The sequence below is a fragment of the Cervus elaphus genome, chromosome 18, assembly GCF_910594005.1.
Source record: "Cervus elaphus chromosome 18, mCerEla1.1, whole genome shotgun sequence".
NCBI lineage: Eukaryota > Metazoa > Chordata > Mammalia > Artiodactyla > Cervidae > Cervus > Cervus elaphus.
The window spans coordinates 46,047,371-46,067,198 of NC_057832.1; the positions used below are offsets into that span (position 1 = coordinate 46,047,371).

At 36.3% G+C, this 19,828-nt stretch overlaps 1 protein-coding gene across 1 annotated transcript in view; it reads left to right on the forward strand.

Moving 5' to 3' along the window:
* Positions 1 to 19,828, forward strand: part of SEMA3E (semaphorin 3E) — a 280,371-nt gene that overhangs the window by 155,326 nt on the left and 105,217 nt on the right. Inside the window, exons 2-4 of the mRNA XM_043873243.1 lie at positions 2,170 to 2,330; positions 11,135 to 11,194; positions 14,890 to 15,009. Coding sequence (XP_043729178.1) covers positions 2,170 to 2,330; positions 11,135 to 11,194; positions 14,890 to 15,009 — 341 coding nt within the window. The remainder of the gene's footprint in view (positions 1 to 2,169; positions 2,331 to 11,134; positions 11,195 to 14,889; positions 15,010 to 19,828) is intronic.

Sequence of the window (19,828 nt, forward strand, 5' to 3'; positions counted from 1 at the left end):
CCTAAAAGGTTTAAGTTCTTTATTTAGATGAATTGTCAAATGATTCAATATCACAAGTTTTACCTTTATAAATGATACTTTGATGCTAGCAATATTACTTGTTTTAAAATAAAGATTTAAAGTTAGCCATATCCCATGAAATGTTGGGCATCGGCAGTTTCAGAGTAGAGAAATAGAAGTTAATACATTCTTAATAGAGGGGAAAGATGCTTCATTTCTCTTTTCTCAGAAATAGTGTAAGAGTGGACAAAATGATGTAGATCTGTCATATTTCATATTGCTATCTGGATTTGAGTGTTTTGGTTACCAGTATTTAAACTTCTCTGTCAGTTGCATTAGGAACAGATTTTGGGGAAATGAAGTTATCTGTTAACTTGTCAATATTGCCAAGGCACCTTCTTGGGAATTTTCAACCTGCAGGGTTTTTCATATTGGAGTCATATTCTTTCTCATCCTCAAAGTCTCTCACATATCATTTAGCAACCATAAGTAATGAACTGCCATATGCAGTGAAATAGCTTCAACAAACAAGTAATACCACAGGTTTGCCAGATTCTGACTTTCTGAAGTAAGTTCAGTCCAGTTCAGTCACTCAGTTGTATCTGACCCTTTGCGACCCCATGAACCCCAGCAAGCCAGGCCTCCCTGTCCATCACGGATTCCCGGAGTTCACCCAAACTCATGTCCATTGAGTCAGTGATGCCATCCAACCATCTCATCCTCTGTCGTCCCCTTCTCCTCCTGCCCTCAATCTTTCCCAGCATCAGGGTCTTTTCCAGTGAGTCAGCTCTTTGCATCAGGTGGCCAAAGTATTGGAGTTTCAGCTTCAACATGAGTCCTTCCAATGAACACCCAGGACTGATCTCCTTTAGGATGGACTGGTTGGATCTCCTTGCAGTCCAAGGAACTCTCAACAGTCTTCTCCAACACCACAGTGCAAAAGCATCAATTCTTTGGTGCTCAGCTTTCTTTATAGTCCAGCTCTCACAGCCATACATGACTACTGGAAAAAACCATAGCCTTGACTAGATGGACCTTTGTTGACAAAGTAATGTCATGCTTTTTAATATGCTGTCTAGGTTGGTCACAACTTTCCTTCCAAGGAGTAAGTGTCTTTTAATTTCATGGCTGCAATCACCATGTGCAGTGATTTTGGAATCCAAAAACATAAAGTCAGCCACTGTTTCCCCATCTATTTGCCATGAAGTGATGGCACTGGATGCCATGATCTTAGTTTTTCTGAATGCTGAGCTTTAGGCCAACTTTTTCACTCTTCTCTTTCACTTTCATCAAGAGGCTCTTTAGTCCTTCTGAAGTAGGAGTAGTGCATAAACAGTAGCCTAAATCACAGTTTTAGACAGTAGATCCATGTTAGTTTTAACAGTTATTCCCACTGTAGTGAATACTACCAGGTTTTACTTCATTGCATTCACAGTCCTGATAGTTTCCAGACTTGGGTGATTTGACTTTGGGCATGACTTTCAAAACCAGTTTCAAGTGGAAACATTTTTTCTGAATTGGTGTTCATCTGGAATTAAATGGACTTGTTTTGGGGATATTTATTTCAGAATTAGGATTTTTATTATACACAGAGAAGTAAATATAAAAGTCATAGTGGAATGATGTTTCTATATAGTGCTTTACATTAAAGTTTGTGAAAAATAATTCTGTATTTAAAAGCATAAGCTATTTACTTTACATATTAAGTTGTGTCAAAGTTTTTCCATTCATAAACTTAAAAAAGATTTTAGTTTGTGCACATGGTGACTTATTTCCATTATACTTTGTTTTTAAATGCTAAACAATTTTTTTTGTTTTTAAAATTATAGTTGAACTATAATGTTGTATGAGTCTGTTTACAACATATTGATTTGATATCAAGTCATATCAAGAAATGACTATCCCAATAAGTTTAGCTAATATCCATCCCTTTACATGGTTAGAATATCTACTATTTTAGAAACTTTCAAACACACAACCAAGTATTGAAAGTGTATTATATATTTTTAGTCTTTCTGAACAATAAATTTGAGTTTGTATTTATGATAAAATGAATGAATGTTAACTTCACAGTATTAATACATGTGAAAATAGAGCCATGAAAAAAAAGTGTTATAAAGGTATTTGTATTTTCTCTGTGTTTAGGGTACATTTTGTTTTGCATTTCAGAGCTCTTGGATCTAAACAGAACATCAGTCTTTCATAGCCCTTTTGGATTTCTTAATCTCCAGACAATGCTGCTGGATGAATATCAAGAGAGACTCTTCGTGGGAGGCAAGGATCTTGTATATTCCCTCAGCTTAGAACACATCAGCAGTGGCTATAGAGAGGTATGAAAGAGTAAACTATATTTCAGGAGAGAAAGAAAAGGAGTAAGTGAGAAATCTTCTTGAATGGGTGTTACTTGGATTAGATTTTTCATTGTCTTGACCACGTGAACATTCTGAGTGATAATATTATTGAAAGAAATAAAATATACATTAAAAATAAAATCATTTTGAGAAGATTTATAAATAATGCAGAATAAACTTTTCTAGCTCACCACTGATCCCCAAATCCCCAGAAGACTTCTGATTGATGCATTGAAACTTTCTCTTGCCTAGTGGCCCTTGTACCACACCCACTCTCCTGACACCTAGGTTTGCATATTCTGACTTAAAGTCCCTTTGGGCTTTATTACTCCAAAAATCCCAGCCTGAAGAAATATGGATGTGTGAACTCAGTGTAGCTGACTCGTGTATTTCTGTTGGTAAGATCACTAATTCAGATGGATGCTCTTTAAACCTAAAGGATTAAAATATATTAAAACAGGCAAGCACTCAACTTTTTTGAGAAAGGTTAACTATAAGAAGAAAAATGGTCCTTATAATCTGTGCTTGTAGAGTTGAATTAATATGTTTCCAGAACTATATCAACCTTACATAAAACATTCAGATATATGTAGGCTATAGCATTTTTTGGCATAAAGGTATATATTACATAATACATTTTCTTTATAATTTACTTGTATACTTTTATGTTTGTCAAAATGAACAATGTCCATATTTTTTAAAGTCATTAAAAAAATTATCATAAAAAGCAGAACACCTTCATCCCATCCAATTCCTAATCTCTAGAGGAAATCATTTAAAGCTCTCATTTTTTCTGGTTTTTATCTCCATATGTCTAAGTGACATTTGTGTACTGTTCTTAATATCATTGGTTTTAGACAATATCTGTTGACTTTCTGTAAAGGAAGATGAGGATTTTTGCTTTCTTTTCTTGCAGTGACATAGCTAAAATATCTGCACAACTTCAGCAGCAGCCCCTACTCATCTGCCCTGTCATCTTCCTATTATAGCTATACCACAATTTTTAGCTAAGTGATAGCTATATACATTATTATAATCAGGAAAATAGATCACACTTCTTCCCCCTCCCCCAGATTAAATATTTTCTCTTTTTTTCATTTGCTTGGATTATTGTTGTGTAGTCACTAACGCGTGTCCAATTATTTTGTGACTCCATGGACTGTAGCCCACCAGGTTTCTCTGTCCATGAGATTTCCCAGGCAAGAATACTGGAGTGAGTTGCCATTTCCTTCTCCAGGGGATCTTCCTGACGCAGGGATCGAACTTAGGTCTCCTGCACTGGCAGGCAGATTCTTTACCACTGAGCCACCAGGGAAGCCCAGTATCTGTTACATAAAATAATAAATAATATAAATATCTTAGAAGGTATAATAGTGAAATAAATACCTAGAACTCACCAGCCAACTCAAGAATAACATTATCACCATTCCCACTGTGCCTGCAGTTACCTTTTGTTTCCTCCCTCTTTTCCTCCTGTGTCTCCTGCTGCCTAGAAACCATCACTCTGATGGATTTTTGGTTTATTTATTAAGTTTAAATTTTAAAGAATTATTTTATCATAACAGTGTTTCCCTATACAGTATATTGTTTAGAGTTACTTGTTTTAAGCTATGTAAAAATGATACACAATAGTTTATTGTAGTCTTCTGGGGTTGCTTTTTTGTCTTGTTTTGTTCAGAATTAGTTATTAGATTCAACTGTGTTACTTGTGACTGTACTTCCTTTGTTGTAGGGTATGAAGATTGAATGAGGAACACAAGTTACAGTTTTAGTTTAAATCCTGGCTTTGCATTTGTAGTACTCAGCAAATTCCTTAATCCCTTTTTTCTTCTGCTTTCTCATTTGTTAAAGGGGACATATTAGGGTATTCACTGAAAAAAATCCGCATGTAGGTGGACCTTCACAGTTCGAACCCATGTTGTTCAAGGATCAACTATAACTATCCGAACTTGTATTATTATATACTCATTAGACTGATTTTTCCTGTGCAATTTTGAAATAGGTAAGAACTTACCTATCATTGGGCTTTCCTGGTATCTCAGAAGGTAAAGAGTCAGACCAAGGTTTGATCCCTGGGTCAGAAAGATCCCCTGGAGACAGTAATGGCCACCTACTCCAGTATTCTTATCTGGGAAATCCCATGGACAGAGGAGTCTGGTGGGCTATAATCTATCTGGTCACAAAGAGTCAGACATGACTGAGTGACTAACATTTTCACTACCATTTAGTAAATTTACTGTTAGCATTTTTAGATACTGACTTTGCTTTATAAATTAATTAATTCACAGCATTTCCCAGACTGTGTAATGATACTTTCACCCTGAAATTCTGTTCTCTTGTATCTATGTCACATTCATAAAAGACCCTTGACCTTCACTCAAAAATGGAAGAGTCAATCCTGGTGGTAACACTGTAAAATTTCTACCCTTATTATTCCATTTGTTTTACCTCATGAGGACCTCCTACCTGCCAGAAAAAATTTCTTCTGCAGATTACTCTCTTGAAAAGTCTCTAAAATCCACAGATAACACCATACTTAAACTCTGATTTCATCAGGAACTTCCTAAGAAATTTATTTAAACTGTTTTTTTTTTTTTTCCTTTGTACTTTTGTCTAAAGTCTTTTGGTGCAAAATGATTTGGACTAAGCTAGAGGAAATCATTATTCGGGTGAAAATATTAAAGTATCTTGAGATTCTGATCACTACGTGACAATAGCAGGACACTAGTATAGATGAAGACTTGGAAAGAGAAAAACATGAGACGGGTATGGCAACACACTCTGCTTTTGCCTGGAGAATCTCACGGACAGAGGAACCTGGTGGGCTGCAGTCCATGGGGTTGCAAAGAGTCAGACACAAACTGAAGCGACTGAGCACTTTATAAGACAATTAATTGAGTTATCAATTGCCTTGAACAGTGCCAAAAATATGTAGTGTTATCCAAGTATTTGCTATCATGGTTATTATCTAAACAAGACACAGAATTAGCACGTGATTCTTGTGTGCTTCCATTTCTAAGTGAGGTATAAGAGTCCTACACATTAAAGACATTCAACTAAGTTCTAGAAATAGTCATGGAAATACAAAGTATGCAGAAATTAATAAAACAGTCCCTACCCTGAAATATTTCTAGCGCAATGGAGAAGATACATACACATCTGTCATAGATAGCACAATTTGAAGAGAACTATAATAAAGGTCCGAATAAAATACTAAGAAAATATGCATAAACTGAGAGTTGGGGTTTCCTGGAGGAGATATAATTTAAAAGTGGACTTTGAATAGAAGTTGGAATTTTGATTCACACAGTTTGGTAGTGAGGACAGGGAAGAAACTGAGAAATTTTAGAGCAACTTGAAATAATGATTTGGCTGAAGTAGATAGGTGAGGTGGGGGCATGTGGGTGGGAACAGGGGAGAGTGATAGTTAAGGATGGAAATATGGCTTAGACCAGATCCTGAAGAACGTTGACTGCTGAGCTGTTGAGACTTAAGCAAAGCAGGAGCCCAGTGGGAGAGTCTGAGTGCTTGTATAACATGATGAGAATGAGAGTTTAGGGCGATCGCTTTAGCAGCAGCGTTTTGGGTAAAAGGAGAAAAGAGGAGAATAAGGCTAGGAGGCCAGTACGTAGCAATTAGAACTTAAAACCAAGTTCATTTGTCTCAGAAGCCTAAGCTATTTCTACTACACCATAGAATTGAGAACCAGGCTGCTACTTTGGTGTGAACTGCGTCTCCCAGATTTGTCTTCAGCTTACTATTAGTTCTGCCTTTTGTCATCAGGCGTTTCTTTCCTCTTGGTCCTTACTGCCTTTGCATCACTAGTGCTTCCTTTAGTGATGGTTAATAGACTAGTGAAACAGTTGTTAGTGACAGAAGCGAGGAAAACCAATGACAAGAACAAGAAGGAGCTGTTTCCCCTTTGTTATTTTGTGGCAAAGTTGAGAGTCCAAGGAGGCTCTGGTATTCAAAGACAGCATAGGGACTAGCTTGTCTGTGTTCTGTTGATGTAGCCTCTTGCAATCTATGCACATTTGAGAATTACCAAGGCTTCCTGGAAAATAAAGTTATTTTTGGGGACATAGCAATACTATATAGTTTGACATATAAAATCTTCTTTTCTTTTTTCATTTCATAAAGAAATCAAAAGTGGAAATGTTGGTTATTTAAGCTGTATTTTATAGGACTTCATGTGCTGTGTTTAGTTGCTCATTCATGCCCTACTCTTTGAGACCCTATGGACTGTAGCCCACCAGGCTCCTCTGTCCATGGGAATTCTCTAAGCAAGAATACTGGAATGGATTGCCGTGCCCTCCTCCAGGGATCTTCCCAAGCCAGGGATTGAACCCAGGTCTCCCACATTACAGGCAGATTCTTTACCATCTGAGGCACTAGGGAAGACTTCATCGGATATTCCATATTTAATAATAAATTTTTGCTTTAACTTTTACCCATGGCTTTTCTGTTTCTAAATTTCACCTTTTTTTCTTCCGAAATTATTCTTACCACTATTATTTAAAGCTAAAGTTACACTACTTAATTTGGATATCTATAAATAAAGTTTAGTCACTTCTATTTGTAAAAATATTTATACTTTTCTCACTCAAGTTTATTGAATCAAAGGTGAAAAAAAATTCTTCTGTTTTAGAACTTTTTTTTTAAGTGGGAGAAAAGCATTAAAATATAATTTGCGTATAAAATGGCAAATGGTGTTTCACATTAATGATAGCAATTTAGTAAATTTCATCCATTAAAAAGGGCATTTGTTGTTCAGTCGCTAAATTATGTCTGATTCTTTGCGACCCCATGGATGGCAGCACCCCAGGCTCCTCTATCCTCTGCTGTCTCCCAGAGCTTGGTCAAATTCATGTCCATTGGCTCAGTGATGCTATCTAACCATCTCATCCTCTGCTGCCCCCTTCTCCTTTTGGCTTTAATCTCTCCCAACATCAGAGTCTTACCAGGCCAGAAATGTTTGTGTCATAATAATAGTGTTCTAATTCAAAAGCTTTTGATTATCAACATTTCAAGAACAAATTTTATCTGTAATGCAGAAGATAATAATTCTGGTTACAAAGTATTTGAATAATGACAGTCATTATAACTAATTATAAAAGGATAAACAGTAAGATGAAGTATGACAGGTTAAAACTACCACTTATAAACCATTAAGTCTCTTTTAATGTGTTATATTCAAAATATATTTTCTTGATTTTAATGACATTTGTAAGACCTTAAATTAAAATATGTGTTGATAGGCACTGGTACTACATATAGATGTAAAATATAGAAAGAAAAAACTAAAATATAAACAATATTTTTCATTAGAATAATAGAATTACGAAGAGAATATTAGACGAAGTTATAATAGTGTCTTAGTCACTTAAATATATTCCAAGAGGGATTTACATTTACCAGATCATTTTATTTAACCTTTTTCAATAAAAAAAGGAAATAATGTTTTTTAGACAGTTAAATTATTACTTTTTTGTTCATTTGTTTTTGCTCTCCAAAATCTCTGAGTGCTCTAACATCATATAACAATAGAATTGTTAAATTCTTAATCCTGGTATAATTAGTAGGTTCAATAGGGAGTCCAGAAAAGAATACTTTGTAATTTAATTTTTATTTTATTTTTCTCCTTTGAGCTATGCAAGAGTAGTAATGGCCTGTTAAAATGCTTTAGAACAATTAAATTATATAGTCGGAATATTGTGATGAAATCATGTGTATTTAACCTTTTGCTTTTTGTACCTTTCTTGGTGCAGAGAATTTGGAAATGTCATTACACCCTGTTGTTTAACTGCCTTTAAAAATGTTTTATGCAGAACAGATAGCTTAATTTTATGACTTTTTGTTGATGCTATACTTTGGAGCAGAACCAAAAGGCTTCCTGACTGCCAAAGCAAATGAAGAAAATCATTTCCCTTACTGTCTTGGCAGAACATCTGTACATGATGGCTTTAAAATAACTTCTGATTTCCAGTGAGATCATTCTCTTATCTTTTCTCACCTGAGTGGACATTTGAATACAGTCCTGAACCTGTTAAGTTGTGTTAAAAAAAAAACAAACCAAAGCAATCTAAAGTGTAAACAACAAGAAAAGCAAAACTCAAGTGTGTTATTCCTTAGGGGAGTTCTGATGTGTTGGACTTTAGTGGTTAAGTGTTCATAACTTAATCCTCTACTTCTTTCCCTCTGTGAACCCAGAGTGATCTGGTTAAGACCGTTTCCTCTGCCCTCGGAAATCCTGCCAGTCTTTCACACTCACTTAACTCTGTAGGATTTCCTCCCTGATTAAACTGGAAAGTGCATTTACTTGACCCTGATTGCAGCATTTTCATGTCAGTGAATCTCTCTCTCAAACTGTATTGTAGGATCCTTTAGTGAACTGACTTTTTGAAGAATGTGATAAAGAAGTGTTGACTGATATAAATCTGTCAGTAGCCAATGAACAAGCAGTGATGGCATTAAAGACCCCGTGCCAGGTAGGCATTTTAGGGCTACAGCAGTAAGTCGCAGCCTTGCCCTCTTCCAGCCTAACAAGAGAGCTAAAATTGAATACACATACTGTGATGTCATAGGAAGAAAAAGTAAGAAAAACGATTCAGAGCATTAAAGGAGGGACAAATGCCATCTGTTGAAAGTTATCTGGGAGCATCATTTAAAATGTGCCTGAAGTAATGATTTCATTATTCCTAGAGCAGTCGTCACTATTAGGTTCACTGCTAGAAATAACACATTCTGGCAATCCTAGAAGAACCATGTATTGTCTTCACCACCACAGAATATATTATTTTTTTGTTTGTGTCAAGAACTGTGAATTTTACCTTGCTAGACAAGTCAGCCTGTCATAGTTTCATTGATGCTGGCAGAAGACAGGAGGCACCTGGGCTAGAGACAGAGGACTGTCTCCCAGTACAGCAGACTGCATGAGCCTCATGTTTCCATCCATTGTCTTTTCCTCCTCGAGTCCCACACAGCAAAGCAGCCTAAAGAGATGTTGGATACACAATGAATGTATGTTGCACCCACTTTACCAACTTCCAGCTCAGAATACTCTCAGTCTTAAAAGGAGTCTTCTAACAAACCTGTCCAGCCTTTGCCCAGAGGGAGACATTCTCTTTATTATCCTGATCAAGAAAAAAATCTATTTGCCCTGGAGGAGGATCTATCTCTGTCTTCCAAGGCTGTTTGAAAAGATAGCTGAAAACAAAATTAGTCAACAAAATATAGGAATTTTCTAGAGAATGGCTCCCCCAAAACAATGTGTTCAAATAGTCCCAGAAATAATCCACATGAAGCCAATGATTGAGGAGAATGAGGTAGTAAATTGAGGTTATTCTCTTGTCTGGATACTGTTTCAACATTGAAAAGCTGAACTTTGGTATTTTTCTCCAAAGAATTGGTTATCAAATACTTTGAAATTGTAGAAATATAGTTTAAATAAGTCTCATTTTACATAATGATGAAAAGTGAATAAAAAAGGGTGTTAATATTATAAGAAGAAAAGCCCTGCTTCTTGTAAATTAAAAATGTTAAGAATGTTAATCATTATGATTGACGGGTGAGGTATTCTCTGATTTACTCATACTAATAAGCAAATTATCTTTCCAGTGATGAATAATCCTAAAATTAATTTGTATTTTAAGTCTGTGTTTACACATGTACACACATACATTCTAGCATATCCTTTTGAATGATTTATGCATCTATAGTAAAACTATAATTCCAAAACCAAATTGAATCTCAAATTAGAATATATTTTAGAAGTCATCTGGGAAAACCTATCACTCAGTGTCTGATTTTTTTCCAAAAAAGGATCAATAAATCCTTATAAGTTCAACAGTTTCACTTCCAGCATCCTTATTCTGTAGTGGTGTTAAGGACCCTCTTCAGGCTGATGCAAGGCTGCAATTGAACCTGACATTGTTATGTTAATGTGACATCTTTCCTGAATCATATATGCTCCATCGATAGATCTACGATATAATGAAGAGCATTGATTCTAGGCTTTTCTAAGTGTGCTTTTGGCTTTTAACTGGCTTTCTTTGGTATCCCCACTTGTTCTTTGTCTTTCTTTTTTATGTTGCAACATAACAAAAAGTGCTCATGTATTTCTGTTTGTAGTTGTTCAGTCACTAAGTCGTGTCCAACTCTTTGCGACCCCATGGACTGCAGCACACCAGGCTTCCCTGTCCTTCATTATCTCCTGGACTTTGCTCAAATTCATGTCCATTGTGTTGGTGATGCCATCTAACCTTGTCATCTTCTGCCCGCCCCACTTCTCCTCCTGCCTTCAGTCTTTCCCAGCTTCAGGGTCTTTTCCAGTGAGTTGGCTCTGCACATCAGGTGGCCAAGGTATTTAAAAGTTTATATACTGCTCGGTGAAAGCAAAGGACCACATGATGCTGGATATTGTTAGTAAGAAACTTAGGGGGCCTGTTACAGTAATAACAATATCAAAGGAATGTTGTGTTCCTATAGTTGAAACCATGTAGTGCTTACTCCTATGATAATAACTTTAATCATAACAAGATCATCATAATTAAATGCTATTGTCACCACTTTTATAAGTCCCTAATATTTTTCATGTATTAGGGCCTGGATTTGGCTCCGTAATATCTGAGTTAAGTGATAAACCTCTTGATCTTCTCAAAGAAAAAAATAAAACCAACAAAAATAAAATATAAAGTATTGACTTACACAAAAAATGAAACGGGTTTTCAGTGTAGTTTATTTTTATATGTGTTTGCATAATAGTGCATTATATTTTATTTCAGATACACTGGCCAAGTACAGCACTAAAAACAGAAGAATGCATAATGAAAGGAAATGATGCTGTAAGTATTATTCATTATAAACTAAATATATCATTAATTGTAGTCCTGGTCAGTGACAAAGGATTGAATCTCTAACCTGTTTTTTCCTAAAAAGTATATATGCAATTCATGTAAGGAAGAAATATATATCTCTAGATATATACACATATATTATATATATACACATTCAGAAGGTGAAAGAGTTGAGTGAAAAAGCTGGCTTAAAACTCAACATTCAAAAAATGAAGATCATGGCTGCTGCTGCTGCTAAGTCGCGTCAGTCATTTCTGACTCTGTGCGACCCCATAGATGGCAGGCCACCAGGCTTCCCTGTCCCTGGGATTCTCCAGGCAAGAACACTGGAGTGGGTTGCCATTTCCTTCTCCAATGCCTGAAAGTGAAGTCGCTGAGTCGTGTCCAACTCTTCGTGACCCCATGGACTGCAGCCTACCAGGCTCCTCCATCCATGGGATTTTCCATGCAAGAGTACTGGAGTGGGTCGCCAGTGTCCTCTCCTGAAGATCATGGCATCCAGCCCCATTACCTCAGGGCAAATAGATAAGGAAAAAAGGGAAACAGTGACAGTTTTTATTTTGGGGGGCTCCAAAATCACTGTGGAGGTCACTGCAGCCATGAAATTAAAAGACACTTGCTCCTTGGAAGTAAAGCTATGACAAACCTAGACAGCATATTAAAAAGCAGACATCACTTTCCCATCAAAGGTCCATTTAGTCAAAGCTATGGTTTTTCCAGTACTCATGTACGGATGTGAGAGTTGGATCATCAAGAAGGCTGATTGCCAAGGAATTAATGCTTTTGAACTGTGGTGCTGGAGAAGGCTCTTGAGACTCCCTTGGACAGCAGAGATCCAACCAGTCAATCCTAAAGGAAATCAACCCTGAATATTCATTGGAAGAACTGATGGCCGAAGCTGAAGCTCCAAACTTTGGCCACCTGATACAAAGAGGCAACTCACTGGAAAAGACCCTGATGCTGGGAAAGATTGAGGGTAGGAGGAGAAGGAATGGGACAGAGAGGATCAGATGGTTGGATGGCATCACCTACTCAACAGACATGAGTCTGAGCAAACTCTGGGAGACGGTGAAAGACAGGGAAGCCTGGAATGCTGCAGTCTTATGGGGTTGCAAAGAGGCAGACATGACTTAGAGACTGAACAACAATACACACACACACACACACACACACACACACACAGCTTCTCAGGTGGCACAGTGATAAAAAAAAAAAACCCTGCCTGCCAGTGCAGGAGATAAAAGAGACGTGGGTTCGATCCTTGGGTTCGGAAGTTCCCCTGGAGGAAGGCATGGCAAGCCACTCCAATATTCTTGCCTGGAGAATCCCATAGACAGAGGAGCCTGGGGGCTACAGTCCATAGCGTTGCAAATAGCTGGACATGAATGAAGCAACTTAGCACAAACACACACATATACATACACGCATATTTGATATATACATGTTCATTGTCTATGTGTACATAATTAAAAATTATTTTCATTGTGGAGTTAGTGTAGGGAACCAAGGTGCCATCTAGATGTCGGTTTTATTTTCTCTTATATCTTACTATATTTAATCAATTCATATTTATACATTCTTATAGTAATGTTTATTTCCTATGTATTAGAAAAATAATTTCAGGTAGTATCTTAAAGATAAGCTAAGCACCTTCTTTGTGAGATTTCGTTTCATGTTGATTAGTGAATTAGAAACGAATGAAGAAACTGAAGGAGAAAAAACTAAAACCTCGATAGAAGATGGCAAAGGCAATAGACATGCTTTATGTATTCCACATGTTTTGAGCAGATCGCCTCCTGAAGGAATCAGTATTTCATTTCTCCCTAACTTACCTTTAGTCTGTGAAAGGGAAGAGTTGGTGCAGCAGCAGCAGCCCTATTCCATAGTTCTGAGCACGTGAACACGTGAGTGAAAGGACTTTTCAAACATTTTAGGTGTAACCAGCTGATGGCACAGTTCACAACTTTGGGAAAAGCATACACATCTCCTTTAGAAAGTTAACTTGTTCTTTTTTCTGTAAGAAAAAGAAGCAAAAACATGTGAAAAATTAACACACATTCTACCAACACCTCATTCTTGCATAGCGACTGGGTAACAGTCAAGGAATGACTTGCTTCCTCAGTCTGCAGCGTGTTGCTGGCTAACTGAACACATCCAGAGGCTGAGTCAATCTAAACCTGGCCAAGTCAGAATATGGTCTAATTGGCCCCTCAAGATGCGCCCATTTCAGGAAATGAGAAGCATGTGCTTACAGCAAGACGAGAATAGAATATTAGATTTTCCCGACTATATGGGTCATCCATAGACTAGGATGCTATGTTAATGGGATATTAAAGAAATAAATCTTAGTACCCCAAATAAAGTGTTCATTAGGGCATTACTTGTTCTTGCCAAGGGAGTGCTATAATTCAGTCATGTATGGTATGATGTTCTGTTGACTTTTTTCATCCCAATACCGTTGCATGAGAGACTTTAAAAATAAGAATCTGTCTTTATAAAATATCTTTTACTGACTATTGTATCTACTAATGTCAAGGTAATATTTAGCAATAAAAGGATTTGGTATTTCTCTCATAATTTAAATGCACTGCTGCTGCTAAGTCACTTCAGTCGAGTCCGACTCTGTGCGACCCCATAGATGGCAGCCCACCAAGCTCCTCTGTCCCTGGGATTAATTTGCCAATAAGGTATTCGCTAAAATTTAGTTTTAAGTTGGTTTGAAATAGTTTTAGAATGTTTTTTCACTTAGCGTACTCACCTAATGATTGATCTGTTAAAACTTTGTTGAGTGTGGGCTGTGTATTAGGTACTGAATTTGTTTAGCTATGAAATATAAGGATGTGCAAAACTGAGGTTCTGTTTTCTGATAAGCTTTCAGTTGAATCCCATTTTAGACAAACTAGAGATCTGAGGCCAAATGTGACCTGCCATAAATGAAGTTTTCTTGGAGCATATCCATATCCATTTATTTTTCTGTTGACAATGGCTGCTTTTATGCTATAGCTGCAGAAGTTAAGTAGTTGCAACAGAGACCAGATGGCCCATCAAACTAAATATATTTACTCTCCAGTTCTTTATAGAAAAAGTTTGCTGATCCCAGGACTGTAATCTTATAGCAATAGGTATAAAATGTTACTTTTACCAGTTAGTTTCCATCTGTTTACTTGAAAATTCTCTTTGAAACTACTTTATATGAATTTATGAGTTTGAAAATACAGGACTTATTTTTCCAAACATCAGCACTCTTTGTGCCCTGAAGTCTGCATATGTTTCCTTGAGGGTAATGAAACTACTTCCACTGATTGGTCTTCTGACTTTATGTTGATTTATATGTACTTTAAAAAATAACAGTATTGATAATAATTACCTACTGAAACATTGCCTTGGAAATCTACACCTGAATACACTTCTGACCAGTGCTTTAAAAAAAAAAACTCCTCAATTGTGTGCTAGAATACCTCATAATGATGCACTCCCATTATTGATTGTAATTGATACCTCGCTATATCCGTCTCCCCCGACTTTTCTGCCGGTCATTGTCCCCTTTTCATCTGCCCCCTTTGCCTTCCCTAACCAAGGGAGGCTTATACATAGAATGTCTGGGGTTAGGAAAAACAACAGTCAAAAAAAAGCTAAATGTTTTTATTACACTAACCAATTCCTTCTTTTTCTCCTGGTTTTAGAATGAATGTGCAAATTATGTTCGGGTTTTGCATCACTATAACAGAACACATCTACTGACCTGCGGGACAGGAGCTTTTGACCCACTCTGTGCCTTCATCAGAGTTGGATACCATTTGGAGGTATGACAGTTTCATTCATTGCTCTGAATGAATTATCAAAAGTAATGCTTAAAATAACTTTGTTTTGAAAGAAAGGTTATGGCATTTCTTCGGATAAAAGGGAAGAGCATTTGTGATCTTCTGAATTAATTTGCTTGAGTGAGAGGCAAAAAGATTTCTTGTCAGTTATGAAATCTGTGAACCAGCTAATTCTTTATGCATTCCTTCACTGAATTAATTTGTCCAGTTAAAAATATTTATTAATATCAAATTGTGTTCTCTATTGTGTTCTTATATGATTTGTATTGGTATAAGCACCAGAGTAGAATGAATGTATTTATATATATATATGGACATATATATATATGTATACACACACATGTGTATTTGTAAACAAATTTATATAATAAAATTACTACATACAATATCTTTTAAAAGACATGCACAAGCTTGTTGATCCTATAATAACTCCTTTTCTTGACCAGGTGAGTTAGGGGAGGTGGAGTTGGGGTGGGGGACAGATTGCAAACTGACTTGAGATAAATAATAGTTGATGAGTGCTATCCATGTCTTCCCCTAAGATCCCACCACTAGGTGATATAGTATTATTTAAGCAAATCCCAGTTGAATTCTGCTACTTGCATATATAAAGCAGCAGGCTTGATGATCAGTAATATAACCCGTTTCAACTAACTGGGTAAACTACCAACTTTCGTTTATTGAGGCACATGTCAAGCACTTTAGATCTCAGTTTCACTGTGAAACATACTAAACAATGTTCTGATGTCAGGATCTGTAACCTTTCCTTGTAATTGGAAGGCAGAATCCTACATCAAGATGGGACCCAGGTAAAACAGAGCTCTGGAATGATCTCTAGTTAAGCAGCTAGACTCTCTCTTTTTTAAAAAATTCCAATTCATTGACAGTGTTATGCCAATCTCTGCTGTATGGCAGTGACTCCGTTATACACATATAGCACTCTTTTTTAAAAATACTCTTCTCCATATGATTTATCACAGGATATTGATATAGTTCCCTGTGCCATACAGTAGGACCTTGTTGTTTATCCATTCTATATGTAATAGTTTACATCGGCTAACCCCTTGACTCTTGGACGTTTATGAAAAGGCAGCAGTGACTGTCAAGTATTTTCAGCTACCATGTATGAAGAGCAACATTCATTTCACTGATATTCCTGAACGATTATTTCTGATATTCCTGATACTAGTTAACACTCAGGTGCACACATAATTAGCAATATCTGAAGTGCTAACTCTAAGTACCTCTAGAAAGTGCCCCTGATTGAAGCACTTCAGCTGGTAAGAATCCTTATAGGCAGGATTCTTGATTAACATATTTTAAATGTTAACAAACCACCTCTAGTTGTAGATTAAAGTTAAATAGCATACACAAACACATCACAGTGTATTTACTAAATTATTTTAGAGTAACAATGCAAGTGATAAAATGGGAGAACTTAGGCAAATATATAGAAGGCAAGTGAGGCTAGTGCAAAGTCAGAATATTTATATATATACAAATATACCAAGTATACATATGTATATACATATGCATATATATATATACACACACACACACACAAATATGTAAGTATACATATATACAGTTCAGAATGTAGACAATTTGTGGTGCAGACCTATTGGAAAGAAATCCTTTCGGTTTTCATTTATCTGAAAATGACTTTATTTCATCTTTATTTCTGGAATATATTTTCCCTGAGTATAGAATTTTGGGTTAACAGTATTTCTTTTGTTTGTTTCTTTAAGCATCTCAAAAATGCCTCATTGTCACCTAATCTCTTTCTGATGTAAGTTCAGCTTTCATTCATATTGACATCACCCTGTTTGTAATTGCTTTATCTTTCAACAGTTTCTCTTCATCTTTGGTTTTCAGTAGTTTTTTATACTGTGCCTATGTGTGTGGTGGTGATAGTGGAGAGATGGGTATTTTTATTTCTTGGGATACTTGATAAAAAATTGATATTTTTATTTCTTGGAATACTAAGGTTTTTTTGGATACAGAGTTTATATTTTACACCATATTTTTGGCCATCATTTTTCCAAATAATACCTCTTCCTCATTCCTTCACTCTTCTTCAGGGACTTATGGAAAGATGAATATAAATAGATAGAGATAGATTGACTTTGGGGCCTTGTCCCACAGATTGCTAAGATTCTCTTCATTCTTACTTAATCTTTTTTCCCTCTGTTTTTCAAAGTGGATAAATACTTTACATTTGTTTTCAAGTCTCAACACTTTCTTCCAGCATCCCCAGTATGCTCTTAAGACCACCCTGTTAATGGTCCATATAAATAGTGTACTTTTCAGTTCTAGAACTTCCATTTTATATATTTTCCACTTCTGGACTGAGTGCTCCCCCTCCCCCCCGCTGTATTTTTATTTAGTATGACTCTTTCTTTTAACCTTTTTTAACATATTTTAACAGCGGTTTTCAAATCCCTGTGTGCTAATTTTAACATCTGAGTTACTTTAAGGAGAGTTTGCATTGACTCATTTGAAAAGACTCTGATGCTGGGAAAGATCGAGGGCAGGAGGAGAAGGGGACGACAGAGGATGAGGTGGCTGGATGGCATCCCCAACTCAATGGACATGAGTTTGGGTAGGCTCCAGGAGTTGGTGATGGACGAGGAGGCCTGGCGTGCTGCAGTTAATTGGGTCGCAAAGAGTCAGACACGACTGAGCGACTGAACTGAACTGCACTAACTGGTTTTTCTCTTGACTGTGAATCATGTTTTCTTTTTTTTGCACATACAGTAATTTTTATTTTGTACTGTACATTATAAAATAGATTGTATACTTTAATTCTTGATTCTGAATTCTGTTTCCTTTGAAGCTTTTTGTTCTAACAGTTTACTTGGCTGGATTCCCATTCAAAACTGCTTTGCAGTCATCAACAACCACACATCGCTTTCAAGTTTCCAGCCATTGCTTTCATGGTCTGCTTCCATATGCAGTTCAGGTGTCAGCTAAGGACTTGGGAGAGAGTATATTCACATATTTCAGGGCACCTCCTTCAGTTTCTAGATATACCTTCCTACTTTTAAGTTGATCTGATACCTTAAATCTGTGTCCTATGTCTTTCCAAGCTAGAAGGTCTCCAGCTTTCTGCTTGAGTTCTATCCATTCCTTAATCAGGAATGGAGATTAATTAGTCAGGAGCTTTTCTTGAATGAAAACTCTCATCTTTGTCTGCTCTTAACTGATTTCCATTGCCTTCAAATAATTGTTTTTTTTTTTTACTTAGTCAACATTATTTGTGGAAATTAGTTCAGTACAAACTGTGTCATTAGTAGAAGTGAAACTCTATGTAATTCACCTTCATACACATAATGTTGAATATTTTTCTCATATAACTATCTAAATACTAGGTCTGATTAAAAACATATTTTGAAAATAAATGTATGTTTCAAAAAGGAATATGTGGCAGATGATAATAAGGGCAGTGAGAGATTTACTCCCAAAACTCTATTTGGAGGCTTGATAAAATTTCATATAAGAGAGTGAAAATTACAAGTTGTTGTAGGCAAGAAAAGTGTTTAAAAAAACACAAAGATAGCATATAGGGATTAGGTTCATAGACATTAGTTCAGTTGGTTGGGAAACAACAGAAGATAAAGCTGGGGCAAATTGGTGGAGGATTTTAATGCTAGACAGTGGCATTCTGTAGTTATTCCTAGAAAAAGCATAGAGACGGTGAGCAGTTTGAGCAGAGTGTTTGATTGACATGTCATTAGTAATATTTAGGATTGATTCAAGTGGAGAGGGATGAAAGAGAGAAATTAAAGGGAACTGCTATAAGAGTCTTCGTGAGAGATCACGAGGATATTTGAGTGTTGTCACAATAGCAAAGGAAAGGAAGTGTGGGGCTGATGTGAGAAGACACTCAGCAGGAGTTTATATAACTTAACATTTTATCAGATGTTGCTGACAAAAAGGAATCAGAAAGCAATTCCAATTTTATTTCTTGATGATTGGGAAGAAAAACAAAGTCTAAAAGCAAGAGAGAATTAAGAAGCTAGAGAACATAAAAAAAGTACTTAGTGTTTCTTAATTATAACTATTTTATTTCCATGTATAGTTATTTAAAATATTGATCCTGGAGCTAGGGTAGCATGTTGTCAGAATAGGTTGAGTTGTTGAACCCTAGGAAGTTAAGGATCCCTGAAGGATTTTCTTTGTCTCGCTCCCCTATTCTCTTATTTTCTTCTCTCACCTCCCTTCTCTGCAGTCCACTTTATCCAGGTATTTAACTTGGAAAGTGGCATTTTTTTTATATGACAGAATGTTTAGGGAATATTAATGAGCAGACTGAGCAGAGCAGTGTAAGGCAAATCAGTTTAGTGCAACTAAAATCATTTGTAAAAGGAACAAAATAATAGACAACATCATCAGTGCTATAAGAGAGGGCAGTTTTGGTACAGGGATGAGTAATTAGAATGTAGATGAAGAAGTGACTGAATAGTGAAAATAAAGGCAGTAATATTGCCAATTTAATCCAGAAATAGAATTGTTAAGGAAAAGAAATATGGAGAAGGATATAAAACTGGAATGTTGATCAGACATAGAGATCAGACTTGTGATTGCTGGATTGGGTGGGGGGCAGAGGGAAGGATTGGGCTTTGGAATTAGCAGATGTAAACTATTATATATAGAAGGGATAAACAACAAGGTCCTACTGTTTAGCAGAGGGAACTATATTCAATGTCATGTGACAAACCACAATGGAAAAGGGTTTATAGCAAATTGAATCACAACATTGTAAATCAACTGTACTTCAATACAATTAAAAACAACAACA